Raw genomic sequence first — 25,593 nt, forward strand, 5'->3', positions numbered from 1 at the left:
ATTAATTTGATTATCAAAAGAAGTTATTCGTTAAATTAATCGATTAAGTTATTCAAATAATTTTTGAAATTTAGAAATTACTTTAAAATTTTTTATTTAAATTTATAATCCATTCTTAAAAATTATTTTTTTAACTTTTTTCCATTAATCGATTAAATTATTCGAATAATATTTTTATAATATGCACAAAATACAAGATCTAAATACTTAGGAAATGTCAAACAATATTATTAATAAAAACTGTAAAAAAAATATTTGATTTTCAAAAGCAGTTTTAACGATTAATCGATTAAATTATTCAAATAATTTTTGAAATTAAGGAATTATTTAAAATTTTATATTTTAATGATTAATAAGCGTTTCTTCAAATTATGTTTTAATTTTTATTCGATTAATCGATTAAATTATTCGAATAATTTTTCACAAAATTTTTTAACCAACAAATTTGTTTTAATTTTTTTGGTAACCAATATTTATGTTCGCAATTTTTTTTTTTTCAAAAAATATTTTTGTCACCAATTGTCTATCAAGTTTCGAATATTCTAAAAATCAGTTTCAGTTTTGGCGGCACCAAATCACTGTAATGCAATATGAAATCTGTAGCATAAATTACCAAAAGAGCACAATTTTCTAAAGGCAGAATGTATTTAAAAAGGAAGATTATCAACAGATTGTGGTTGGAGAATGTATTAAGCTTGCTGCTCTTAAGTACCACCCTAATATACACATTTAAAATGCAGACTTATTTAAAAAAAAACATCATATGGTGAAAGTTCCTTCCTGGTGGTTTAGCGTTTCATTTTTTTTCTACTTTAAGCCATAAAACTCACACAACAAACATCAGGCTCGGAAAAATAAAACACAAAATTAACAAACAAAATGTATGAAAAGGAGATAGAAAAAAAAAACATAAAAAACAATCCCTATTAAATTTGCTTTAAGTTGCATACGAAAACATTTTTTCATTTCCGGTATTCAGCCATTGGCACTGCGACTGTAACAAATTTCGGTGGTAGATGTGAATGCGCTTTACACTTTCCCAATGTAGCAGAGGATGTGGATGATGCTGTTGCAGCAACAGCAGCATCAGTAAATGTTGGTACATTGACAATGTTGGTGGCATTTGTTGTTGCCGTTGTTGTTGTTGTTAAAGGTCGAAAATGAAAGATACATGATTTGGTGCGTGATAGTAAATTTTGGTGTCGTGGCTGTTGTAGAGGTTGCTGGTGTGACAGTGACAGTGGCTGTTGCTGGTGCTGTTGATGATGTAAGTGTGTGTGACCATGACGTGTAGGTGGTGGTGTATGACAGGAGGCTTTGGCTAAAGTGAAAGACTTTCTGGCAGCTGCACCAATGCCGCCACCTCCATGATTAGAACATTTTGTAAATGCTGCATTTTGTATTTCACGTTTAAGCTGTATCACATCCTCTGCGTACTAAATATCCGGCACACTGCCACATCCATCCATTGTACTTAATGTAGTTGCTGTTGGGCAGGGTATAGAGGAAGAGTTACAACCTCCTCCTCCTCCTCCACCACCCAATGTTTTATTGGCCTCTGTATTTGCCTTGGTTTTGGCACAATGTATGTCATGATGATGTTGTTGATGCTGCAGCTGATGCTGCTGTTGGAACTGTTCATGTTCACATAATTTTGATTCTGATGTGGAGAATTTATTAAGATCACTTGTCGTCGACATGTTATTTGCCGAATCTACTAAATTGTCATCATGTTCGCGTATATGAAGATTTAGATCACTTTGTTTGCTAAATGATGTTGTCATCATCATCATGGGATTATTAACTCCTGACGCATGCTGATGATGGCCATGATAGTGTTGCTGGGCATAATTCTGTTGCTGTTGTTGCTGATGTGTGGGCATATAGGATTTTTGCATGGCCGCATGTAAACTATTTGAGCTGACAGTACGTTCTAATATTTTACCCCAATATTCTTCGGATAAACCTTCTATATCGGGTCGCACGGTGGCTGTGTTGTAAGCATGCTGATGATGTGTATGATGGCCATTGCTGGAATTCATCCCCATACCACCATCTCGTATGTGATATGATGTTGAACGATTTAAACTGTTACTGCGTGCTCTGGCACAAATGCCCAACACAGAACCACCCACACCGCCTGCTCCCACCAAACCGCCAGCTGTGCTATTTGTACCGCCTCCTCCTCCTACTCCGCTACCATTATTGTGTGGTGGCCTTGATGATGGCGGTTCGGGTGGCATTGGTAGTGTGGTGATTTCAATATCTGAATTTATATGACAACATGGTGATTTTTGTTCGGGTGTGTCCTCATGGCCATTACACTACAAAAGTTAAAGCAGCAGTTCCCCAAAAAAAAGCATGAAATATGAGCAGAATTTGTAGGAAAAAAGAAAAAAAAAACATGAAAATTACTTGTTACAATGGTCTTGTTAAACTGTAAACAGAAGACAATATAACAAACAATAAAAAGTCATTATTTAATTGCAAGTGTCCCACTAACAAGGCCACAAGCAACAGCAGCAAATAAACAAAATGATTAAGTATTTGTTTGTTATTTATTTGCTTGCCACTGCTGTCAGTGTTTTTTACATAAAAATACTTAAAATAAATACAATTTTTTGCAAAATAAAAACTCCCTTGAAAATGCTGAAATTATGTGGGAATGATGGTTCCTAAAGATGAGTGTTTTGGGTGCATCAAAGTTTTCAATGTTATAATCGAATCTATAGGCGAGTCTTTCTATAGTCGAGTCAATAGTCGAGGCTATAGTCGAGTCTATAGTCGAGTCTATAGTCGAGTCTATAGTCGAGTCTATAGTCGAGTCTATAGTCGAGTCTATAGTCGAGTCTATAGTCGAGTCTATAGTCGAGTCTATAGTCGAGTCTATAGTCGAGTCTATAGTCGAGTCTATAGTCGAGTCTATAGTCGAGTCTATAGTCGAGTCTATAGTCGAGTCTATAGTCGAGTCTATAGTCGAGTCTATAGTCGAGTCTATAGTCGAGTCTATAGTCGAGTCTATAGTCGAGTCTATAGTCGAGTCTATAGTCGAGTCTATAGTCGAGTCTATAGTCGAGTCTATAGTCGAGTCTATAGTCGAGTCTATAGTCGAGTCTATAGTCGAGTCTATAGTCGAGTCTATAGTCGAGTCTATAGTCGAGTCTATAGTCGAGTCTATAGTCGAGTCTATAGTCGAGTCTATAGTCGAGTCTATAGTCGAGTCTATAGTCGAGTCTATAGTCAAGTCTATAGTCGAGTCTATAGTCGAGTCTATAGTCGTGTCTATAGTCGAGTCTATAGTCGAGTCTATAGTCGAGTCTATAGTCGAGTCTATAGTCGAGTCTATAGTCGAGTCTATAGTCGAGTCTATAGTCGAGTCTATAGTCGAGTCTATAGTCGAGTCTATAGTCGAGTCTATAGTCGAGTCTATAGTCGAGTCTATAGTCGAGTCTATAGTCGAGTCTATAGTCGAGTCTATAGTCGAGTCTATAGTCGAGTCTATAGTCGAGTCTATAGTCGAGTCTATAGTCGAGTCTATAGTCGAGTCTATAGTCGAGTCTATAGTCGAGTCTATAGTCGAGTCTATAGTCGAGTCTATAGTCGAGTCTATAGTCGAGTCTATAGTCAAGTCTATAGTCGAGTCTATAGTCGAGTCTATAGTCGTGTCTATAGTCGAGTCTATAGTCGAGTCTATAGTCGAGTCTATAGTCGAGTCTATAGTCGAGTCTATAGTCGAGTCTATAGTCGAGTCTATAGTCGAGTCTATAGTCGAGTCTATAGTCGAGTCTATAGTCGAGTCTATAGTCGAGTCTATAGTCGAGTCTATAGTCGAGTCTATAGTCGAGTCTATAGTCGAGTATATAGTCAAATATATAATCAAGTACATACTGGAGTCTGTCCCATGGTATACTTCCCATTCCTCTTCCTTTTATTCTTATTTTCTAACTACAATTCCAGCGCGAACGTAAGCATTCATTTCCCTATACCCACAGGATTTTACAAGGAAGAAAAAGTAAATTCATTTTAATATTTTAATGCCACTAGAAATATTTTCCTGACCCTACTCTTGGTTTGTTTGCGAAGATTACTATTTCGCCTTAATGTAAAACAATTGTAAGGGTGAGAAAGAGACTGGAAACGGAAGTAAATCATTTGGTTGAATTTTTTATTGTTTGTTAGTTATTAAATGTGATGTTGAGTCTGTTGGTAGTGGTTGATTTTAATAATTTGTATTTGGTTTTCGAACCTTTTCTTTTTTTTTTGTTATTGATGTTGTATCGTTTTGAGTGTCTTTTTAGTTTCGCTCCTTCCTTATGGCAAATATTTTTCAAATCAAATTTATTACTTTTATAGTGAATTTAGATTTGTTCTTTCATTCTTTCCATTTATTTCTTTTGACTTTATAGAAGTAAGTAATGTATTGTGTGACTTTGAAATTAACTTAATTTTTTAAGGTCTTTTGTAATGGTGCTGTCAAAATGTCCTTTTTGTTCGAGTATATCAGCGTGTGTTTATTGTTAAAAGCTTTTTCTACAATATTATTTAATATTGTATCCTTTTATTTCTGTCGTTTGTTTGGTTTGTTATTTGATTGCGTCTATTATTTTGTTGATCAAATTGATTGATTTGAGATTTCAAAGCCTGTAAATGACTACAATTTAAAGTGCTGCTTTGAAAATTGATTAAATTTTGTTTTTTAGTCGTCAATTCTAGTTATTGTTAGATGTTAAATTGAAAAGATTGTGAAGGTGGGAGGTCAGTTGTAGGTCTCAAATAAAAGCAGCTTTCAGAAATGATTACAAGAGAGCATTTGAAACAAATTTAAATTGTTAGGGGAAAAACAAAATCTTTAGAAAATATTATTAAACTTTAAGTTTTGCTTTATTTTAACAAATTCTCTTAGTAATTTAATCCATCGTTATTTTCGTATTTTTTTATAACCGAAACACAAAGAAAAGGACAGTGTCCTGTGGCATCCAGACAAGTTTATTAAACAATATTTTGGGTTTGTTAGTTTGTTAAACATATAAATAACTGACTTTTATTATCATTTAATCCTGGTGAATAATAATTCAAGTTTCCAAAACATTTAATATGCTGGACACTCACATTTACACTCATTTAAAACCATCCCCCATCTTCTACATTATGCCAGACTCCTTTACAAGGTCTCTTAACTATAAGTATGTGTTTTGTTAGCAATTTTTATAGCCTTTGTCGTTAGCATGTATAGTGTTACACTCACTTTCTATTATACACTGGGGTATAATAATCATAATCATAAACTATAAAACCAAATAAATGAAACACCATCCAGAAAGTTATAGGGTGAAAAAAAACTTACTCGTAAGACCATGAGTTGTTTGCTTAAACGTCTAAAATCCGCATTTAACAGCCAATACATAAAGGGATTCCAAAAACTATTGCTTAAGGCAGTCCAGGTGACCAGAAAGTCCAGAAAAGGAGGTAACTGGAAAAAGAGAACGTAAAATTAATTTAATATGGCAAGAGAAAGAAATTAAATTTAGAAGAAAGAAACTGAATATGGAAAATGTTAAAATATAGCCTAGTATATGGTCTAGTCTGTAGTCGAGTGTATAGTTGAGTCTATGTTGAATTTTATAGTTGTAATCGAGTCTATAGTCATGTCTGTAGTCGAGCCTATAGTTGAGTCTATAGTCGAGTCTAAAGGTTAGTCAATAGTTGTCTCTATAGTCGAGTCTATAAGTGAGTCTATAGTTGTCTCTATAGTCGAGTCTATAGTCGAGTCTATAGTCGAGTCAATAATCGAATGTATAGTCTAGTCTATAGTCAAGCCTATATTAAGTGTCTTTCGAGTCTGTTTTCTTGTCTGTAGTGGAATCTATAGTCAAGCCTATAGTGAAGTCTATAGTCGAGTCTATATTCGGGTCTATAGTGAAGTCTATAGTCGAGTCTATAGTCGAGTCTATAGTCGAGTCTATAGTCGAGTCAATAGTTGAGTCTATAGTCGAGTCTATAGTCAAGTCTATAGTCGAATCTATAGTCGAGTCTATAGTCGAGTCTATATTCGAGTCTATAGTCGAGTCTATATTCGAGTCTATAGTCGAGTCTGTAGTCGATTTTATTGTCAACTACTGTGGACTATGGTCGAGTCTATATTCGAGTCTATAATCGAGTCTATAGTCGAGTGTATAATCGAGTCTATAGTCGAGTCTATAGTCGAGTCTATATTCGAGTCTATAATCGAGTCTATACTCGAGTCTATAGTCGAGTCTATAGTCGAGTCTATAGTCGAGTCTATAGTCGAGTCTATAGTCGAGTCTATAGTCGAGTCTATAGTCGAGTCTATAGTCGAGTCTATATTCGAGTCTATAGTCGAGTCTGTAGTCGATTTTATAGTCAACTACTAGTCTATATTCGAGTCTATATTCGAGTGTATAGTCGAGTCTATAGTCGAGTCTATAGTCGAGTCTATAGTCGAGTCTATAGTCGAGTCTATAGTCGAGTCTATAGTCGAGTTTATAGTCGAGTCTATAGTCGAGTCTATAGTCGAGTCTATAGTCGAGTCTATAATCGAGTCTATAGTCGAGTCTATAGTCGAGTTTATAGTCGAGTCTATAGTCGAGTTTATAGTCGAGTTTATAGTCGAGTCTATAGTCGAGTCTATAGTCGAGTCTATAGTCGAGTCTATAGTCGAGTCTATAGTCGAGTCTATAGTCGAGTCTATAGTCGAGTCTATAGTCGAGTTTATAGTCGAGTCTATAGTCGAGTCTATAGTCGAGTCTATAGTCGAGTCTATAGTCGAGTTTATAGTCGAGTCTATAGTCGAGTCTATAGTCGAGTCTATAGTCGAGTCTATAATCGAGTCTATAGTCGAGTCTATAGTCGAGTTTATAGTCGAGTCTATAGTCGAGTTTATAGTCGAGTTTATAGTCGAGTCTATAGTCGAGTCTATAGTCGAGTCTATAGTCGAGTCTATAGTCGAGTCTATAGTCGAGTCTATAGTCGAGTCTATAGTCGAGTCTATAGTCGAGTCTATAGTCGAGTCTATAGTCGAGTCTATAGTCGAGTCTATAGTCGAGTCTATAGTAGAGGAGAGTATAGTCGAGTCTATAGTCGAGTATATAGTCGAGTCTATAGTCGAGTCGAGTCTATAGTCAACTACGGTGGACTATAGATAGGTCTGTAATCAAGTCGGTGGTCGAGTCTATAGTCGAGTCTATAATTAAGTCTATAATCGATTATATATTCACCTACTGTGGACTATAATCGTGTCCATAGTCGATTCTGTGGTCTTCCACTGTTGACTATAGTCCAGTCTATAGTCGGGACTATAGTCCAGTCTATAGTCGGGACTATAGTCCAGTCTATATTCGGGACTATAGTCCAGTCTATAGTCGGGACTATAGTCCAGTCTATAGTCGGGACTATAGTCCAGTCTATGGTCGGGACTATAGTCGAGTCTATAGTCGAGTCTATAGTCCAGTCTACAGTCGGGACTATAGTCGAGTCTATAGTCGAGTCTATAGTCCAGTCTATAGTCGAGTCTATAGCCGAATCTATAGTCTAGTCTATAGTTGAGTCTATAATCGTTTTTATAGTCGAGTCTATAGTTGAGTCTATAGTCGTGCTTATAGTCGAGTCTATAGTCGAATCTATATTCGAGTCTATAGTTGAGTCTATAATTGAGTCGAGTCTGTAGTCAACTACGGTGGACTATAATCAGGTCTATAGTCGAGTCTATAGTCGAGTCTATAGTTGAGTCTATAATCGGGCTTATAGTCGAGTCTATAGTCGAATCTATATTCGAGTCTTTAGTCGAGTCTATAATTGAGTCGAGTCTATAGTCAACTACGGTGGATAATATGCAGGTCTATAGTCCAGTCTATAGTCGAGTTTATAGTCGAGTTTATAGTCGAGTTTATAGACGAGTCTGTAGTCGAGTTTTTAGTCGAGTATAAAGTGGATTCTATTGACAAATTTATAGTCGAGTCTATAGTGGAGTTTGTAGTCGAGTCTATAGTTTATTCAATATTGCAGTCTTGAGTCTAGTCTCTATTGGAGTCCAAGATTGACCCTATTGTAGACTCTATAGTTAATTCTATAATTGATTCAGTATGTGGCGCTATAGTAGTCTATAAAATATTCGTTAGCATAGTATAATCTGTAGTATATAAATAGTGTGGTCTAAATATATTTTGGCTTTATTTCATTGTATTTTTATCTGTTTGCAAATGCATTTATATATATTTGTTTTGTGTTGCTCTTTAAGTATAGCATCACTGTTTCTATTAAAGTAAGGAGGGCACAAGAATAAATAAACTATGGAGAGACAAAGTCAATAACTTACCTTTGATCCCGTGCACGCTGTTACAATTTCTTGTATTGTCCAGGGTGTAACCATAACAATGAAACCCAATGAAATTGTAGCCATTGAACGTGACGTCGAGCCAGTTGATTTCTTTTCCTGTATTGGGACCATCTATACTTGCAGCAGCAGCGAAATAGTCAACCAGAACAGCATAAAGAGAATGTGAAAAGTTTGCAACCAGTCATCATTTACACAAGAATGCATAAGTTTTATTTGATTTTATTTTTTTGTTCGTTCGTTTGGTTCCAAATTGTATAATTAAGTCATCACAGAAGGAGTCAGTCACAGACAGCAGTAGAAGTAGTAGTTGTGGAAAAAAATGGAGGTAGTTGTAATTGAAACGTTGGAAAGAATGTAAGAGAAAGATATATGTATATGGTAATTAAATGATTGCAGGACTATTTATTGTAGTATTTTTTAAGTGAAATTTAAAATTTAATTTGTTGCTATGTGAAAGGAGTAGTAAAGTAATGTTTTTAATTGAAAGATTTGACCAAGTATTTAGTTAGTTCCATTAATAGGTGGATTTTTAAGGAAGTTTTGTGATTTAAATTTTAATTTAAAGTCAATTAAAGGTAACTTATTTAACATTTTAACATTAAGCAAATATGTTCCCTAATTTGCTACAATTTCCTTATAAATAACAACAAATATTTGAAATCATTTTCTTAGGAATTTATGTTGTGAAGCTTAAATCAAACCTTAACGAACAAAACTCTTAAAAAATATAATAAAAAATCTTTTTTTTTTGGGCTGCTAACGAAGCCAAATACAAATGAGATTATATAAAATTCTTAAGATGTTATCCCGCCATTTTGCGCCAACATTTGCTTTAATATTTTGTGTATTTATTGTTTATCAATATGAAATCTTTTCTGTTAAAAGGGAAATAACCCAAAAAAAATATGTAAATTTAATAAAACACATTCCTTACCTTTTTCGTAACGGAATTTGCTGGAGTATTTAGACCCAAACCCATGCTCATGGCCATGCTTAAGTTCATTACCGGTGTATTTGGCAGCATTGTTGAGGGTGTATTGGCCCCACCACCAGAGCCACCAGCTGCAGTAATCATACCGCCAGCAACACCGCCCGCACCCCCACTGATACTACCACCGCTGCCACGATGCTGCTGATGCTGATGATGATGATAATGATGTAGATGTGGATGCGTATGCTGATAATGATAATAATGATGCAGTGGATGATGTTGATAAGCCGGATGATGAGCGGCAGCAGTTAAAGGCATCGTTGGATCATTAAGTCTGAAACGACTCATATGAAAGCTAGAACCATAGCAATACATCAGTACCATGGTGGTGGGGAAGTAAAAGGCACATGTGGCCAATATACGATACGATGGTTTACTATAAAATGGCTCACAAGCCATAAGACCTGTATTATTAAAATAGTAACCTGGCAAATGAATGAAAAAAGGTAGAAAAGCAATTGTTTAGTACATAGTAAATGTATATATAGATGTTGGTAATAAATAACGAGTATGTTAGAGATAATAAAAATGTTGTTTGTGCCACATAAAGATTTAATGAAAATTTATTAAAATGTGAGACCTACAATTTTTTCATACATTTATCAAATAAGTTAAACAAATTTTAATTATTTCAAAAAAAATCTTTAAATAAACCCATGTGGTTATGAAAAAAATATGAAAAAAAAAATTTTGTTTAATAAATATTTAATAGCTAAAATTTTAAGACTTTCATACAAATTTTTTTTTTCAGAATTCCTAAAATATAAATTTTTCATTAGCAATTCCAAAAAAATACCAGAAAAAATCCGATGGCATGGAAAACCCCCAAAAAAACTTCGGTGGCCAGTTCACTATACATCCACGTGAGATGACCGTGCGCTTAAATGTAGCCAAGTGGAAGACTGTTTTGTTTTCATTTTCAGTTACTATACAATGATTAAAGCTATAAATTCAGTTTTGAAGAAAAAATCCTAGAAGAAAAAATCCTAGTTTTAGGAGCCACAAATACTGCAGTTTCCACTGCAATTAGATTATTAAGTGTTTAGAGTGGCCCATGGAGTCAACGTCAGTGACAAAACAATTCGAAGATGTCTTAAAAATAACGGACTTAAAGCAAGAGCGATTATAAAAAAAACATTGTTAAGTCAAAGCATCGTAAGGCTCGATTAAAGTTCGCTAAATCGTACGAAAACTTCACCAATGAAACTAAAAGTAATCGGGATACAATATCGCAACATATCTCAAACTATGAAATCTTGCAAAAGTGAACTGGCCTGGTTTTAATTAGTTCATAGTATCGCTAGTGCACTGTATTTTTCAAAACTATAATCTGAGATGATCATGTTTGGTTTAATTAGTTTATTTATTCACTAATCAAAAACCGTATACTTAATATTAATTTCAGCAATAATTTCATATTCATCATACGTTCAGGGTAATTATGCTGTATACGCCGTAAGATATGCTACTAAATTAATATGTTTACTGTTTAGTGAATATTAGTTGAATCTAGGCGTATACTTAATATTATGAGACCAAGGCAGTTGAATATTAAGTATACGTCTGCTGTCATCAAGTAGGCGAATAAATAAAAAGTGAATCATTACAAAACCGTAATATAAAACATTTTTTGAAAAATTTAATAAAAACAAGTAAGAAAGAATTGTCGGTCAAGCCCGACCATATAATACCCTACACTAAGTAAAAGAGCAAAATCATTTTTCTCTTAAAATTTCAATAATTTATATGATTTTCGGAAGTGGGCCTTATATGGGAGCATAGCTGTAAATTGTGAATATTTTTATTCAAAATATTTCCAAAAACTTAATTATTTTTGAATTTTAGTTATATTTAAAAAAATAAATTTATATTGAAATCATTCTATATTATTGAAAATAGGATACTAATTAATATATATCTATTTAGAATATAATGCATTAAATATTATTTGATTTCAATAGAATACGATATTAAATAAATTATACTTAAAAGTTTTTAATAAACTTTTATAAAATTATACTAATAGTATTTGTATTTTAGTAACAATAAGTTGTATTTTATTTATTATATAATGAATAGATTTTAAAATATTCTAATCAATATGAAAACATGTAATTATTTTCAAATTATATTTTTATAGTATAAATTAAATATTAAATTAGTTTATTCAACTAGTTATGAATAAAATATTATTTTACTTATTCCAAAATTTGTTGATAGATTTTATTCAAAGCAATTTTCTTTGAATAATTTTATTTCTCAAAAAAAAAGAAAAATATTTAAATATTCAACTAAAAAATTTAGAATACTCTTTTATTCATAGACATTTTCTTTGAATAATTTTATTTGTGAAAATAAAGTCAAATATTTTAACAACAAATTTTTCAAAAATTTTATAAAAAAATATTTTTGTTTGTGAAAATGAGCTCGGACGATAAAGATTTTTCTTCCGAGGATTATGAAAAAGATCCTTCGGTCCTTCAAACAAAAACAATGCTCAAAAATAATTCAACGATATTTTGAACGTCTAATTTCACTTAGACCTAGGAGGAATGCCATGTAAGACGATCATTTTGAACAACTAGTTACAGTTAAAAACAGTTTTTAAAAATAATTCATGAATTTTGTTCTTCACAATTTAAATTTTATTATTAAACCTCCAATTGAAACCATTAATCTGTGTCCATATTCTAGTGATAATCAATGATTAAGTAGTAGTTTTTAAAAATAGAATATTAGATATCAGAGAACTAACTTTTTCAACTCAGAATGCAATCAGAAGATATTTTACATCAGTATTATTGTGAAATAAAAATATTCTTTAACATTTATTAGAATTATTTCTATTCAGTAATTTTTGGAAAAATAAATTTATTTGTTTCAAATTTGTGATAAATAAAAATATTTCTAAAGTTTTATTAGAATTATTTCTATTCAATAATTTTTTGTTTGAATAATTTTAGTTTTTTGTGTTTTGTTTGAATAAATATTCCAAAGAAATTAGTTGATTTTATTTGTATATAAATGAAATAAATTTAAATTTTATTCAACTTTGATTTATTTGAATATACAAAATTTTACTATTTTCTAAAAAATATCAATATAATTCAGTTAAACTAATATAAAATGATTTTATTTATAATTTATTTGGTTTTAAAAGATATAAATATGCATAAATTTAACTGTAAATATTATTAATAAATTAGACAAATACTTTATTTAACTAATAAATAATTTGGAAAATAAATATTTATAATTGCAAACAAAAACTATAATAATATAAAAAATATTTATATTTTGTATTTTATTCACAAGTTACAGCTATGTATGGGAGCTATGACCAATTACGGACCGATCACCGATGGGCCGATTAGGTCGTGTGATTTATGTCTATATTAAAGTTAACTATGTTGAATTTTGTGTGTATACCAATATTTTTAAGCGGTTTATGCACGTTAAAGTGATTTTCGGAAGCGGGTCTATATGGAAGCTATGACTAATTATGGACTGATCGTAACAAAATTTGGTAACATGAATTTTGTATATATAAAACTTATTTGGAGCGGAATTTGTGGAGATACATATATAAACTAAATATTTATGACCGATAAAGTCCAATTTCGGAAGGACATTTGTATGTGGGCTAGGTTAAAAAATGGACCGATTTCAGCCAGTTTCAGTAGGCATCCATGGGCCGAAAAAATAATACGTACCAAATTTGATCGAAATATCTTCAAAATTGCGACCTGTACTCTGCGCACAAGGTTTACAAGGACGGTCGGACATCGTTTAATCGACTCAGAAAGTGATTCTAAGTCGATCGGTATACAAACATCTGCACAAACGCATTATACCCTCCCCACTATGGTGCTGTAGGGTATAAAAACAAGTAAGAGAGTTATATTCGGCTGTGCCGAATCTAATATACCCTTCACCAAATTATACTCCAAAATACAAATTTTAAATATTTTTAAGTAAACAAAATTAATTTTTTTCCAAAGTAGTTTTTTTCATTTTTCGGAATTTTTGTTTGTTTTTTAAATTTTAATTTTTTTTTTTTAAATTTTATAATTTTTTTTTTAAATTTTAATTTTTTTTTTTAAATTGCCGAATGGTATGTAACATTCACCAAATTATACTTTAAATTAAAAATTTTAAATATTTTTAGGAAAACAAAATTTTTTTTTTAATTTTTTCAAAATTGATTTATATTTTTTTTTTAAATTTAAAAATGTTTGTATAATTAAAATTAAAAAAAATAGTGTGAAAAAACAATTTGATGAATATTTTTGGGTAGAAAAAAATTGTTGAATAAATCGCGGTTTTTTGTTTGTACGGATAAATTGAGGTGTCAATCATGTCTGAAAGTTATTTGGGGGTTTCGGAAAGTAGATATCAACAGATAGACAAAATGGAGTTAGCACATTTGCATACAATTTATAACGACGAGAAAGAAATGAATGAATTGTGAACTTGTTTTTAACAAAATAGTGTATTTTTTCTTATTCTAACGTTTTGCTTAAAACTGAATTTCCATAAAAAATAAACTTAGCACGTTTGCACACTAAGCTAACGATTTGTATATATTTTAAAGTATTATTTCATGCCTCAAAACTATGCATATGTATTTATTTAAGCTTTTAATACCTCTACTCCTACCATAACTAAAAGATATCCTTATGAGCCTGTAATAGTTTACATAAATTCCTGCTTTGCTTTGCTTTTAATGGCCTAGAAGAAACTCCTTTTAAAGGAATTTTAATGTGTTTTTGTGCAAAACTATTTTGTGTTAATGAATGAATTATGTTGCCTAAAATATGGGCAAATAATGTTAACATGTTTATTACTCATATGTATGGATATTAGCAAGGTATTTCATAGACTAGATATAATACATACATAATATAAAATGCTGCTTGACAATGTAATTTTGAAATATTAGTTGAAATTTGATATATTTAATAGAGCTCCTGTGTTATAGTTAAAATATGGCTAAAACTTGATTATTAAATACAAATACCACCCTAATAATTACTCCCATAGGACATATATTTCGGCTTATACAAGCCGAAATATATCCATTTGCTTTAAATATACATTTACATTCTACATATGTACATAACATTATACATTACCTTTTGGTAAAACCAAAAATCCAAATATTGTCAGACTGATAATCCAAGTAAGACTAAGTATGGCAACGCAACCCTAAAACGGCATAAAATAATGAAATATTAAAAATGTGTTATTAAAATTTAGTGGTTTAAAGAAACTAAAAATTACAGCTTTCCTTCGTGAGCCCTTCTAATGTTTCAAAATAGCAAAAACTTAGTTATTTTATCCCTTTTCAAAATTTTAAAATTATTAGCTTTTTACAGTAAACAAATTTTCCAACATTTTAGCCACTTTATTTTATAATCTCATATTGTATCCTTGTTACTCGTTTAACTTTTTTTTCTCCAGCTTAAATTCAGTATCCGTCATGTTTGTTGGCTGACAGAAACTAGGACATAAAAATGTTTATACTTATGTAAATATGTATAGAAATATATATCAGAATGAATATAATCTTAAATACATACAATACATACAACTGAAATAAATATTAAAATGAATTACAAAAAATTTTATAGCAACTTCAAAATACAGTTGATCACAAAATATAATTCGAAAACAGTTTATAGTAAAAATCGAGGTTTTATATAGAAAACATTCTGTCGCACAAGATTTTCTATTCTAATTCTGATTCTAGTTCTGGTTCTAGTTCTATTCTAGTTCTGGTTCTAGTTCTGCTCTGTTCTAGTTCTGTTCTAGTTCTGTTCTAGTTCTGTTCTAGTTCTGTTCTAGTTCTGTTCTAGTTCTGTTCTAGTTCTGTTCTAGTTCTGTTCTAGTTCTGTTCTAGTTCTGTTCTAGTTCTGTTCTAGTTCTGTTCTAGTTCTGTTCTAGTTGTGTTCTAGTTCTGTTCTAGTTCTGTTCTAGTTCTGTTCTAGTTCGGTTCTAGTTCTGTTCTAGTTCTGTTCTAGTTCTGTTCTAGTTCTGTTCTAGTTCTGTTCTAGTTCTGTTCTAGTTCTGTTCTAGTTCTGTTCTAGTTGTGTTCTAGTTCTGTTCTAGTTCTGTTCTAGTTCTGTTCTAGTTCGGTTCTAGTTCTGTTCTAGTTCTGTTCTAGTTCTGTTCTAGTTTTGTTCTAGATCTGTTCTAGTTCTGTTCTAGTTCTGTTCTAGTTCTGTTCTAGTTCTGTTCTAGTTCTGTTCTAGTTCTGTTCTAGTTCTGTTCTAGTTCTGTTCTAGTTCTGTTCTAGTTCTGTTCTAGTTCTGTTCTAGTTCTGTTCTAGTTCTGTTCTAGTTCTGTTCTAGTTCTGTTCTAGTTCTGTTCTAGTTCTGTTCTAGTTCTGTTCTAGTTCTGTTCTAGTTCTGTTCTAGTTCTGTTCTAGTTCTGTTCTAGTTCTGTTCTAGTTCTGTTCTAGTTCTGTTCTAGTTCTGTTCTAGTTCTGTTCTAGTTCTGTTCTAGTTCTGTTCTAGTTCTGTTCTAGTTCTGTTCTAGTTCTGTTCTAGTTCTGTTCTAGTTCTGTTCTAGTTCTGTTCTAGTTCTGTTCTAGTTCTGTTCTAGTTCTGTTCTAGTTCTGTTCTAGTTCTGTTCTAGTTCTGTTCTAGTTCTGTTCTAGTTCTGTTCTAGTTCTGTTCTAGTTCTGTTCTAGTTCTGTTCTAGTTCTGTTCTAGTTCTGTTCTAGTTCTGTTCTAGTTCTGTTCTAGTTCTGTTCTAGTTCTGTTCTAGTTCTGTTCTAGTTCTGTTCTAGTTCTGTTGTGTTCTAGTTCTGTTCTAGTTCTGTTTTAGTTCTGTTCTAGTTCTGTTCTAGTTCTGTTCTAGTTCTGTTCTAGTTCTGTTCTAGTTCTGTTCTAGTTCTGTTCTAGTTCTGTTCTAGTTCTGTTCTAGTTCTGTTCTAGTTTTGTTCTAGATCTGTTCTAGTTCTGTTCTAGTTCTGTTCTAGTTCTGTTCTAGTTCTGTTCTAGTTCTGTTCTAGTTCTGTTCTAGTTCTGTTCTAGTTCTGTTCTAGTTCTGTTCTAGTTCTGTTCTAGTTCTGTTCTAGTTCTGTTCTAGTTCTGTTCTAGTTCTGTTCTAGTTCTGTTCTAGTTCTGTTCTAGTTCTGTTCTAGTTCTGTTCTAGTTCTGTTCTAGTTCTGTTCTAGTTCTGTTCTAGTTCTGTTCTAGTTCTGTTCTAGTTCTGTTCTAGTTCTGTTCTAGTTCTGTTCTAGTTCTGTTCTAGTTCTGTTCTAGTTCTGTTCTAGTTCTGTTCTAGTTCTGTTCTAGTTCTGTTCTAGTTCTGTTCTAGTTCTGTTCTAGTTCTGTTCTAGTTCTGTTCTAGTTCTGTTCTAGTTCTGTTCTAGTTCTGTTCTAGTTCTGTTCTAGTTCTGTTCTAGTTCTGTTCTAGTTCTGTTCTAGTTCTGTTCTAGTTCTGTTCTAGTTCTGTTCTAGTTCTGTTCTAGTTCTGTTCTAGTTCTGTTCTAGTTCTGTTCTAGTTCTGTTCTAGTTCTGTTCTAGTTCTGTTCTAGTTCTGTTCTAGTTCTGTTCTAGTTCTGTTCTAGTTCTGTTCTAGTTCTGTTCTAGTTCTGTTCTAGTTCTGTTCTAGTTCTGTTCTAGTTCTGTTGTGTTCTAGTTCTGTTCTAGTTCTGTTTTAGTTCTGTTCTAGTTCTGTTCTAGTTCTGTTCTAGTTCTGTTCTAGTTCTGTTCTAGTTCTGTTCTAGTTCTGTTCTAGTTCTGTTCTAGTTCTGTTCTAGTTCTGTTCTAGTTCTGTTCTAGTTCTGTTCTAGTTCTGTTCTAGTTCTGTTCTAGTACTTTCTTGCATAATTTGTTGTTTGCTGTGAAACATCTTTTTTTGCCAACTGCATGTTTAAAGTTTGACATTGAATAAAAACAACTGAACAAACAAAATGTATTCAAAATACACCCACTTCAAAAGGAAACACAAAAAGCATGCTCAGTAACTCTTTATCTGGAAACTAACTATAGAATGAAACAAAATTTAAACAAATTTTAGTTTACAACTAAATAAATACTTTCATTAGGCTGGTAACAAGTTTGGGATACAAGAAATTGTACCAATATACACAATTTCCAAATTTTAAACTTAGATTTTTTTAGTAAAATTTTTCTAGCTGAAAGACTTTTTTTTTGGAAAATTCATTAAAAAATATTGTTAGCCTGTTTAAACAATTTCTCTGTTTGCATTTCCCTAAAGCGCTCATACCCTTATATAAATATTTTACTTAAATATTTTTCATTTTCTTATTTTTTTGCATGTATAGCCAACACCCATGTTCAAATAGTTGGCAGCTAAAAGACACTTAAAACAACAGCCCACTTAAAAATAATTTTCTTTGCTGTTTTTCATAAGAAATTATTTTTGTTTTTTGTATTACATAAAATAACAAAATAAAATTGAAAAGGAAATAGCCTTAAAATGTGAAGCATATCAGACACATATTATTTTTTTTTAAATTTCTTTCTATTAAATGAATTTATGTTTAAATTGTAAGAACATCTTTTCAAGTTGCTTTAATGTTTTCTATAAAAAGACTAAAATTATTTTATATATTGTACTGTTTTATACACTTGCTTGAATCCCTGTAATCGTTTACCTTTTAACAACCTATAAACAAATTTTGTTTAACCCCATTTAACCGATTATAACAAATAATTAAACGTTAGACTTAATTTATGAGTGTTTGTGTGTTTTAATCTTACCTTTTTACTGGAGTGCTGATAATATCTACGCGGATGTAAAGCACACACGTATCTATCGATTGCCATACAAACTAATATTACCGCACTTTGTTGTGAGAGAGCACCGCGTAATAAGGCCTAAAATGAAAGAGGGTTAAACAGAAAAAAGCAAAATTAATTAATATTTAGTCAAAAATTTTACACTGATAAGGTAGTCACAGTTTTGTGTGTTAGATATAATGAAATTTTATATGATTTTATACACTTTTATATAAGTTCTAAACACAGATGTTTCTATGGTTTTATTTTTGCTTCAATTGAAGGTCATATTTTAGCTTAAATCCATTCATTCAGTTCTAGTTCAGTTCTAGTTCAGTTCTAGTTCAGTTCTAGTTCAGTTCTAGTTCAGTTCTAGTTCAGTTCTAGTTCAGTTCTAGTTCAGTTCTAGTTCAGTTCTAGTTCAGTTCTAGTTCAGTTCTAGTTCAGTTCTAGTTCAGTTCTAGTTCAGTTCTAGTTCAGTTCTAGTTCAGTTCTAGTTCAGTTCTAGTTCAGTTCTAGTTCAGTTCTAGTTCAGTTCTAGTTCAGTTCTAGTTCAGTTCTAGTTCAGTTCTAGTTCAGTTCTAGTTCAGTTCTAGTTCAGTTCTAGTTCAGTTCTAGTTCAGTTCTAGTTCAGTTCTAGTTCAGTTCTAGTTCAGTTCTAGTTCAGTTCTAGTTCAGTTCTAGTTCAGTTCTAGTTCAGTTCTAGTTCAGTTCTAGTTCAGTTCTAGTTCAGTTCTAGTTCAGTTCTAGTTCAGTTCTAGTTCAGTTCTAGTTCAGTTCTAGTTCAGTTCTAGTTCAGTTCTAGTTCAGTTCTAGTTCAGTTCTAGTTCAGTTCTAGTTCAGTTCTAGTTCAGTTCTAGTTCAGTTCTAGTTCAGTTCTAGTTCAGTTCTAGTTCAGTTCTAGTTCAGTTCTAGTTCAGTTCTAGTTCAGTTCTAGTTCAGTTCTAGTTCAGTTCTAGTTCAGTTCTAGTTCAGTTCTAGTTCAGTTCTAGTTCAGTTCTAGTTCAGTTCTAGTTCAGTTCTAGTTCAGTTCTAGTTCAGTTCTAGTTCAGTTCTAGTTCAGTTCTAGTTCAGTTCTAGTTCAGTTCTAGTTCAGTTCTAGTTCAGTTCTAGTTCAGTTCTAGTTCAGTTCTAGTTCAGTTCTAGTTCAGTTCTAGTTCAGTTCTAGTTCAGTTCTAGTTCAGTTCTAGTTCAGTTCTAGTTCAGTTCTAGTTCAGTTCTAGTTCAGTTCTAGTTCAGTTCTAGTTCAGTTCTAGTTCAGTTCTAGTTCAGTTCTAGTTCAGTTCTAGTTCAGTTCTAGTTCAGTTCTAGTTCAGTTCTAGTTCAGTTCTAGTTCAGTTCTAGTTCAGTTCTAGTTCAGTTCTAGTTCAGTTCTAGTTCAGTTCTAGTTCAGTTCTAGTTCAGTTCTAGTTCAGTTCTAGTTCAGTTCTAGTTCAGTTCTAGTTCAGTTCTAGTTCAGTTCTAGTTCAGTTCTAGTTCAGTTCTAGTTCAGTTCTAGTTCAGTTCTAGTTCAGTTCTAGTTCAGTTCTAGTTCAGTTCTAGTTCAGTTCTAGTTCAGTTCTAGTTCAGTTCTAGTTCAGTTCTAGTTCAGTTCTAGTTCAGTTCTAGTTCAGTTCTAGTTCAGTTCTAGTTCAGTTCTAGTTCAGTTCTAGTTCAGTTCTAGTTCAGTTCTAGTTCAGTTCTAGTTCAGTTCTAGTTCAGTTCTAGTTCAGTTCTAGTTCAGTTCTAGTTCAGTTCTAGTTCAGTTCTAGTTCAGTTCTAGTTCAGTTCTAGTTCAGTTCTAGTTCAGTTCTAGTTCAGTTCTAGTTCAGTTCTAGTTCAGTTCTAGTTCAGTTCTAGTTCAGTTCTAGTTCAGTTCTAGTTCAGTTCTAGTTCAGTTCTAGTTCAGTTCTAGTTCAGTTCTAGTTCAGTTCTAGTTCAGTTCTAGTTCAGTTCTAGTTCAGTTCTAGTTCAGTTCTAGTTCAGTTCTAGTTCAGTTCTAGTTCAGTTCTAGTTCAGTTCTAGTTCAGTTCTAGTTCAGTTCTAGTTCAGTTCTAGTTCAGTTCTAGTTCAGTTCTAGTTCAGTTCTAGTTCAGTTCTAGTTCAGTTCTAGTTCAGTTCTAGTTCAGTTCTAGTTCAGTTCTAGTTCAGTTCTAGTTCAGTTCTAGTTCAGTTCTAGTTCAGTTCTAGTTCAGTTCTAGTTCAGTTCTAGTTCAGTTCTAGTTCAGTTCTAGTTCAGTTCTAGTTCAGTTCTAGTTCAGTTCTAGTTCAGTTCTAGTTCAGTTCTAGTTCAGTTCTAGTTCAGTTCTAGTTCAGTTTTAGTTCAGCGTCAATCATAGGTCTTTATACATTCGTAATTTAGCCCAAATTGTAGGTCAGAATTTAGCCTCCACGTCTTTATACACAGAGAAAACAGATTCATGATAGCAACCGAATTTGTTACCAATCGAATGATTCGGTTGCACATATAGAATTTTTCAGTTTTAACAACAGAAAGTCAGTTGAAGAACTTCAGTTGAGGCAACCAAACTTTAGTTACCCCTTACAAAATATTGTAGTCACAACAGTATAATTCGATCACTAAGATAGCATCATTCGATTGGCAACAAATTCGGTTGCTATCACGAATCTGTTTTCTCTGTGTACCAATATATTTTGTGGTAAACTGTGAGTATCTTAAATATCCATTGGGGTTATAAACATGAACTTGTTTGGTTTTTAATTAGGTTTTTATGCTGCCTAATAGTATGCTATTTAAAATAGCTCTCCTCTAGTTACAAAAATAAATTAATAAAACGTTTAACAACCCGTAGTAGCAGTATTTAAAATAATAAGTACTTTAGTAGTAAACTTTTTGAGGTAGAAAGTATATAAAATTATACGGCTAATCCAAAAAAACACCCACGTTTCCCAGTTTTGCCCAAAGTCATGCACTTTTTTATGAGCCCCGAAAGATTTTGTGTCATTTTTGCAAAAAAGTGATCTATTTCTCAGCCTCATATCTTGCAGACACTTCTCAATTTTCATTTACTCTCTGAGGCAAAGATGTAGCCCTTGTCATAAGGAACAAAAATTGTGAACATATAGAATCAAAAGAACTTCATCTTCAACATTAAAATCGCAAAAAAACATAAAAAAATTAAATTTGTTTACTTTTTTTCCCTTATTCTGGTACAGAGCTAGCAGACCGTTCAAAATTCAAGGAAACAATAAACTACAAAAATGTACCTAAGATCTCAGTAAATAAATTTCTAGAACATATGAACTTCCTAGGAATGATTCTTAATACCTTTTAGGTAGGTCAATGTAAGTCAGTAAGAGATACTATGAAATTATTATAAACCAAAGCATACTTTTAGGCAGCTTAAAAAAATTTTATTTTTAAACTTATTTTGAATTTTTTTAAGGTTTTTTGCGATTTTGATGTTGAAGATGAAGTTTTTTTGATTTTATATGTTCAGAATTTTTGTTCTTTATGACAAGAGCTACAACTTTGCCTAAGGGAGTAAATCAAAATTCCGAATTGTTTACAAGACATGTGCCCGAGAAAATTAACACTTTTTTGCAAAATTTACACCGAGGACCCAAATCTTTAGAGGCTCATAAACAAGTGCATGACTTTGGGCAAAACTGGAAGATACGGGTATTTTTTTAAATTTCCATTTTTAACATATCATTCCAAAAAAAATATATGAAATATTGGTCTCAAATAAATAGCATTTTGTGCGTGAACTTAACAAATCATCATACCCTTCTCAGTCTGTCCAAAATTCTGATTTTTATTTTTATACAATTCGAAATATTAAACACATTACTTTATTTAGCTTAAACAAACCGTTGCTTTCAACTATTTCACCTATAAATTCTAGACTGTCTCAAAGCTGCACTCAAAATTTCTATTTACATTGTCCTCCTACTCCTCCTGCTTTTGCCCCCCTGCATTATTTATAAATTTATTCCAGACACAAACCCCTTGAGTATTTACATTTTGCAATAATTTATTAATACTTGTTTCATGCGCTTCTATAGCCAGCCAGCTAAGACTCACTTAGGAAATCTCAATTCACTTGGCACTCATTTAAAAAAAAAAACAAATTTACATACACTTAACAAAATTGCGAAGGAAAGAAAAAGAAAAAATACAAGGAAATTGTAATAAAAGTAAGGAGTATTGAATTTATAAAAAAACTAACTAAACTATAAAGACAGACAAATATAGAGAAATATACATAGAACGGAAACACTCCTGACAAAGACCTAACTCAGTTGTCAAAAACCTAAGTGCTGAGAATTTATTAGTAAATAAAACTATGTGAAAATAAAACAATAATATTTTTGTTTTATTTTTTTTTTAGTTTCTGTTCTATGTTTCTTTCTCCGCAGACAATAAAATAAAGTTTTTTTTTATTTGGGATAAAAAATAATTTTACAAACTCATGACCTATTTATGCATTATTTGTAATTTCTCTGTTTTACTTTAATTTTGTTTTAACTTAAGTGTTATGTCTGCGATTAAATATTTAATAAAAGTTATTAAAAGTAAGTTGTATTTACCTGTATCTGGCAAAATATTTCACCATATGGCCAACAATGGAACAACGCTGGCAATACACCAAACGGTGTGATAAGCAAACCAATGGTGAGGTCATTTAAGGCCAATGATGTTAGTAAATAACGTGGCTTTAACCGCATGTAAATAAAGAATTAAAAAGTAAAGGCACGTACATTAACACATATGTATATAGAGATGGATATGGAAATATAAGAAATATTTTAATAAGAGGTTAAGGTGAAATATAAAATGCTAAAAAATAAAATTAGATTTTAAACAAAAAAGTTCAATAACTTCAATTCTCATTTTGTTTTCAACAATTCTCAATACATAACTTATAGATAACATAAAATCTACGAATCCATTCAATTTACTACAAATAGATATCGATGAAAAATGTTATCGATAACTTGAATTTAAAAAAATAAGTTTTTTCAATATCTTAGCCATTCTTAAGAAAATTTATCAATAACTTAGTTTTTTTTTTATAGAAATATAGCAATAACTTAAATATTCTATAGCAAATTAATATATAATTGAGATATTCTAAAGAAAATTTATCGATAACTTTGATTCTCTTTAGGACACTTATCGATAACTTGAATTTTCTTAAACAAATTTAACGAAATCTTGAATATAAAATATTTTTAGAAAATTTATCGATAACTTTGACTTTCTTTAAAAAATTTATCGATAACTTTATCTTGCTATGGAAAATATTATCCATAAAATGAATTGTCTTTATAAATTATATGAATATCTTAGATTTATTAAAGAAAATTTATGGAAAACTTGGATTTAAAATATTTATGTATAACATTAATTTTAGATAGAAAATTTATCGATAACTTTGTCATTCTTTAGAAAATCTATTGATAATTTTAACTTTATATGGAAAGTGTTATCGATAACATGGATTTTCTTTAGATAATGTTTGAATATCTTAGATTTACTAAAGAAATTTTATGGATAACTTGAATTCCCTCTAGAAAATTTATAAATAATTTTAAATTTATATAAAAACAAGTAAGATAGTATGGTCGGTCAAGCCCGACCATATAATACCCTACACTAAGTAAAAAAAAATTTATATTTTTGAGTGATTTTCGGAAGTGGGCCTTATATGGGAGCTATGACCAATTATGGACCTATCACCATGAAATTAGGTCATGTGATTTATGTCTATATGAAAGTTAACTATGTTGAATTTTGTGTGTATACCAAAAATTTTAAGTGATTTAAGCACGTTAAAGTGATTTCCGGAAGCGGGTCTATATGGGAGCTATGACTAATTATGGACCGATCGTAACAAAATTTGGTGACATGAATTTTGTGTATATAAAACTTGTTTAGAGCGGAATTTGTGGAGATACATATATAAATTAAACATTTATGACCGATAAAGTCCAATTTCGGGAGGACATTTGTATGGGGGCTAGGTGAAATAGTGGACCGATTTCAGCCAGTTTCAATAGGCTTGGTTCTTGAGCCGAAGAAATAATATGTACCAAATTTCATCGAAATATCTTCAAAATTGCGACCTGTACTCTGCAAGGTTTACATGGAGCCGACCAGACGGACGGACGGACATCGTTTAATCGACTCAGAAAGTGATTCTAAGTCGATCGGTATACTTTAAGGTGGGTGTTAGACTAATATTTGTGCGTTACAAACATCTGCACAAACGCATTATACCCTCCCCACTATGGTGGTGTAGGGTATAACTAGTAAGAGAGCTATATTCAGCTGTGCCGAACTTATATACCCTTCACCAAATTATACTTTAAAAAAAATTTTTTTTAAATATTTTTAGTTAAATAAAATTAAAATTTTTTTTCAAAATTTTTTAAAAAATTTTTTTTTCCAATTATTTTTTTAAAAAAATTTTTTTTCCAATTTTTTTTTTCAAAAAGAATTTGTGACAAAAAAACTTTTTTGATGAAAAAATATTAGGATTCAAATTTTTTTTCCCGATTTTGACCCATTACAGGTCCAACTTACTATAGACTTATAAAAAATAAAATTGCGAATTTTGACCGTCCCCCTATCTAGAATTGTTCTGTGTATTGTAGAAACATGTTGTGTAAAATATTAAGATGATAGGATAACGTTAACTGGTGGCTCAACGACGCTGAAGTTTTGAGGTGCATTTACAAGGGGATCAGCAATTTTTTCAGTTTTTGTAAAAAAATTGACATTAAATAATGACTTTTACAATATAATTTAAAATAATCGAAATATGTAAGTAATTGTCGTTATAATAAGACATAAAAGACAAAAATTGGTTAAAAAATGTTAAAGTTATTAAAAAATCGCCAGGGCATTAACGTGTCTCAGGCCACTAGAACAAGAAATGTAGGAACAAAATTAACATATTTTGAGAAATATTAAAATAAGAGCTTATTTTTATTTAAAATATATACATATTTACTTGTATATGAGTTTTTGTCTTAGTAGGAAACCGTTAACCTATTCGCAGGTATGACCAAAAAAAATTAATAATATTTTTAACGGCAGTTTCAAAACTCCATTTTCAAATTTTTAAAAATTTTGTTAAACAAATTTTAGAATTTTTTGATCATCTCATTGAGATATAATAGCGAATAAAATATGAAAATATCTCTTATAGTTTTGCCGTACCTGCGATATAAGTTTTGCGATTTTCGAGAAAAACTAATTTGTTGGCCATATTTTGGCTAATGAGCCTAATTTCCTTACTTTTATGAATTTTAAGTAAAATCTATGCAGAATACTATAGTCCAGGTAATTCTAAATGTAGTCAGAAAGTTTTCCTAAAATCAGAAAACGTTAACCCTTAAATCGTGAAGGTCAAAGGTCAAATTTTTCAATATTTGGTTATCTCTTGGAAAGATAGCGAAATGTTATATATTTTTGGGCCGATTTTGATGAAACTTAAGAAAAATATAAGATGATAACAGCACAAAAATTAAAATTAACCATT

General features: G+C 31.4%; 1 protein-coding gene across 1 annotated transcript in view; it reads right to left on the reverse strand.

The window, feature by feature from the left end:
* Positions 1–962: 962 nt before the first annotated feature.
* LOC135961123 (uncharacterized) overlaps positions 963–25,593 on the reverse strand; it is a 28,568-nt gene continuing 3,937 nt past the window's right edge. The window contains exons 2-9 of the mRNA XM_065512619.1: positions 22,634–22,759; positions 18,083–18,199; positions 14,480–14,552; positions 9,288–9,769; positions 8,333–8,464; positions 5,345–5,470; positions 1,454–2,324; positions 963–1,390 (exon numbers count right to left, since the gene is read on the reverse strand). Coding sequence (XP_065368691.1) covers positions 963–1,390; positions 1,454–2,324; positions 5,345–5,470; positions 8,333–8,464; positions 9,288–9,769; positions 14,480–14,552; positions 18,083–18,199; positions 22,634–22,759 — 2,355 coding nt within the window. The remainder of the gene's footprint in view (positions 1,391–1,453; positions 2,325–5,344; positions 5,471–8,332; positions 8,465–9,287; positions 9,770–14,479; positions 14,553–18,082; positions 18,200–22,633; positions 22,760–25,593) is intronic.

This window comes from Calliphora vicina, chromosome 5 (assembly GCF_958450345.1).
Source record: "Calliphora vicina chromosome 5, idCalVici1.1, whole genome shotgun sequence".
NCBI lineage: Eukaryota > Metazoa > Arthropoda > Insecta > Diptera > Calliphoridae > Calliphora > Calliphora vicina.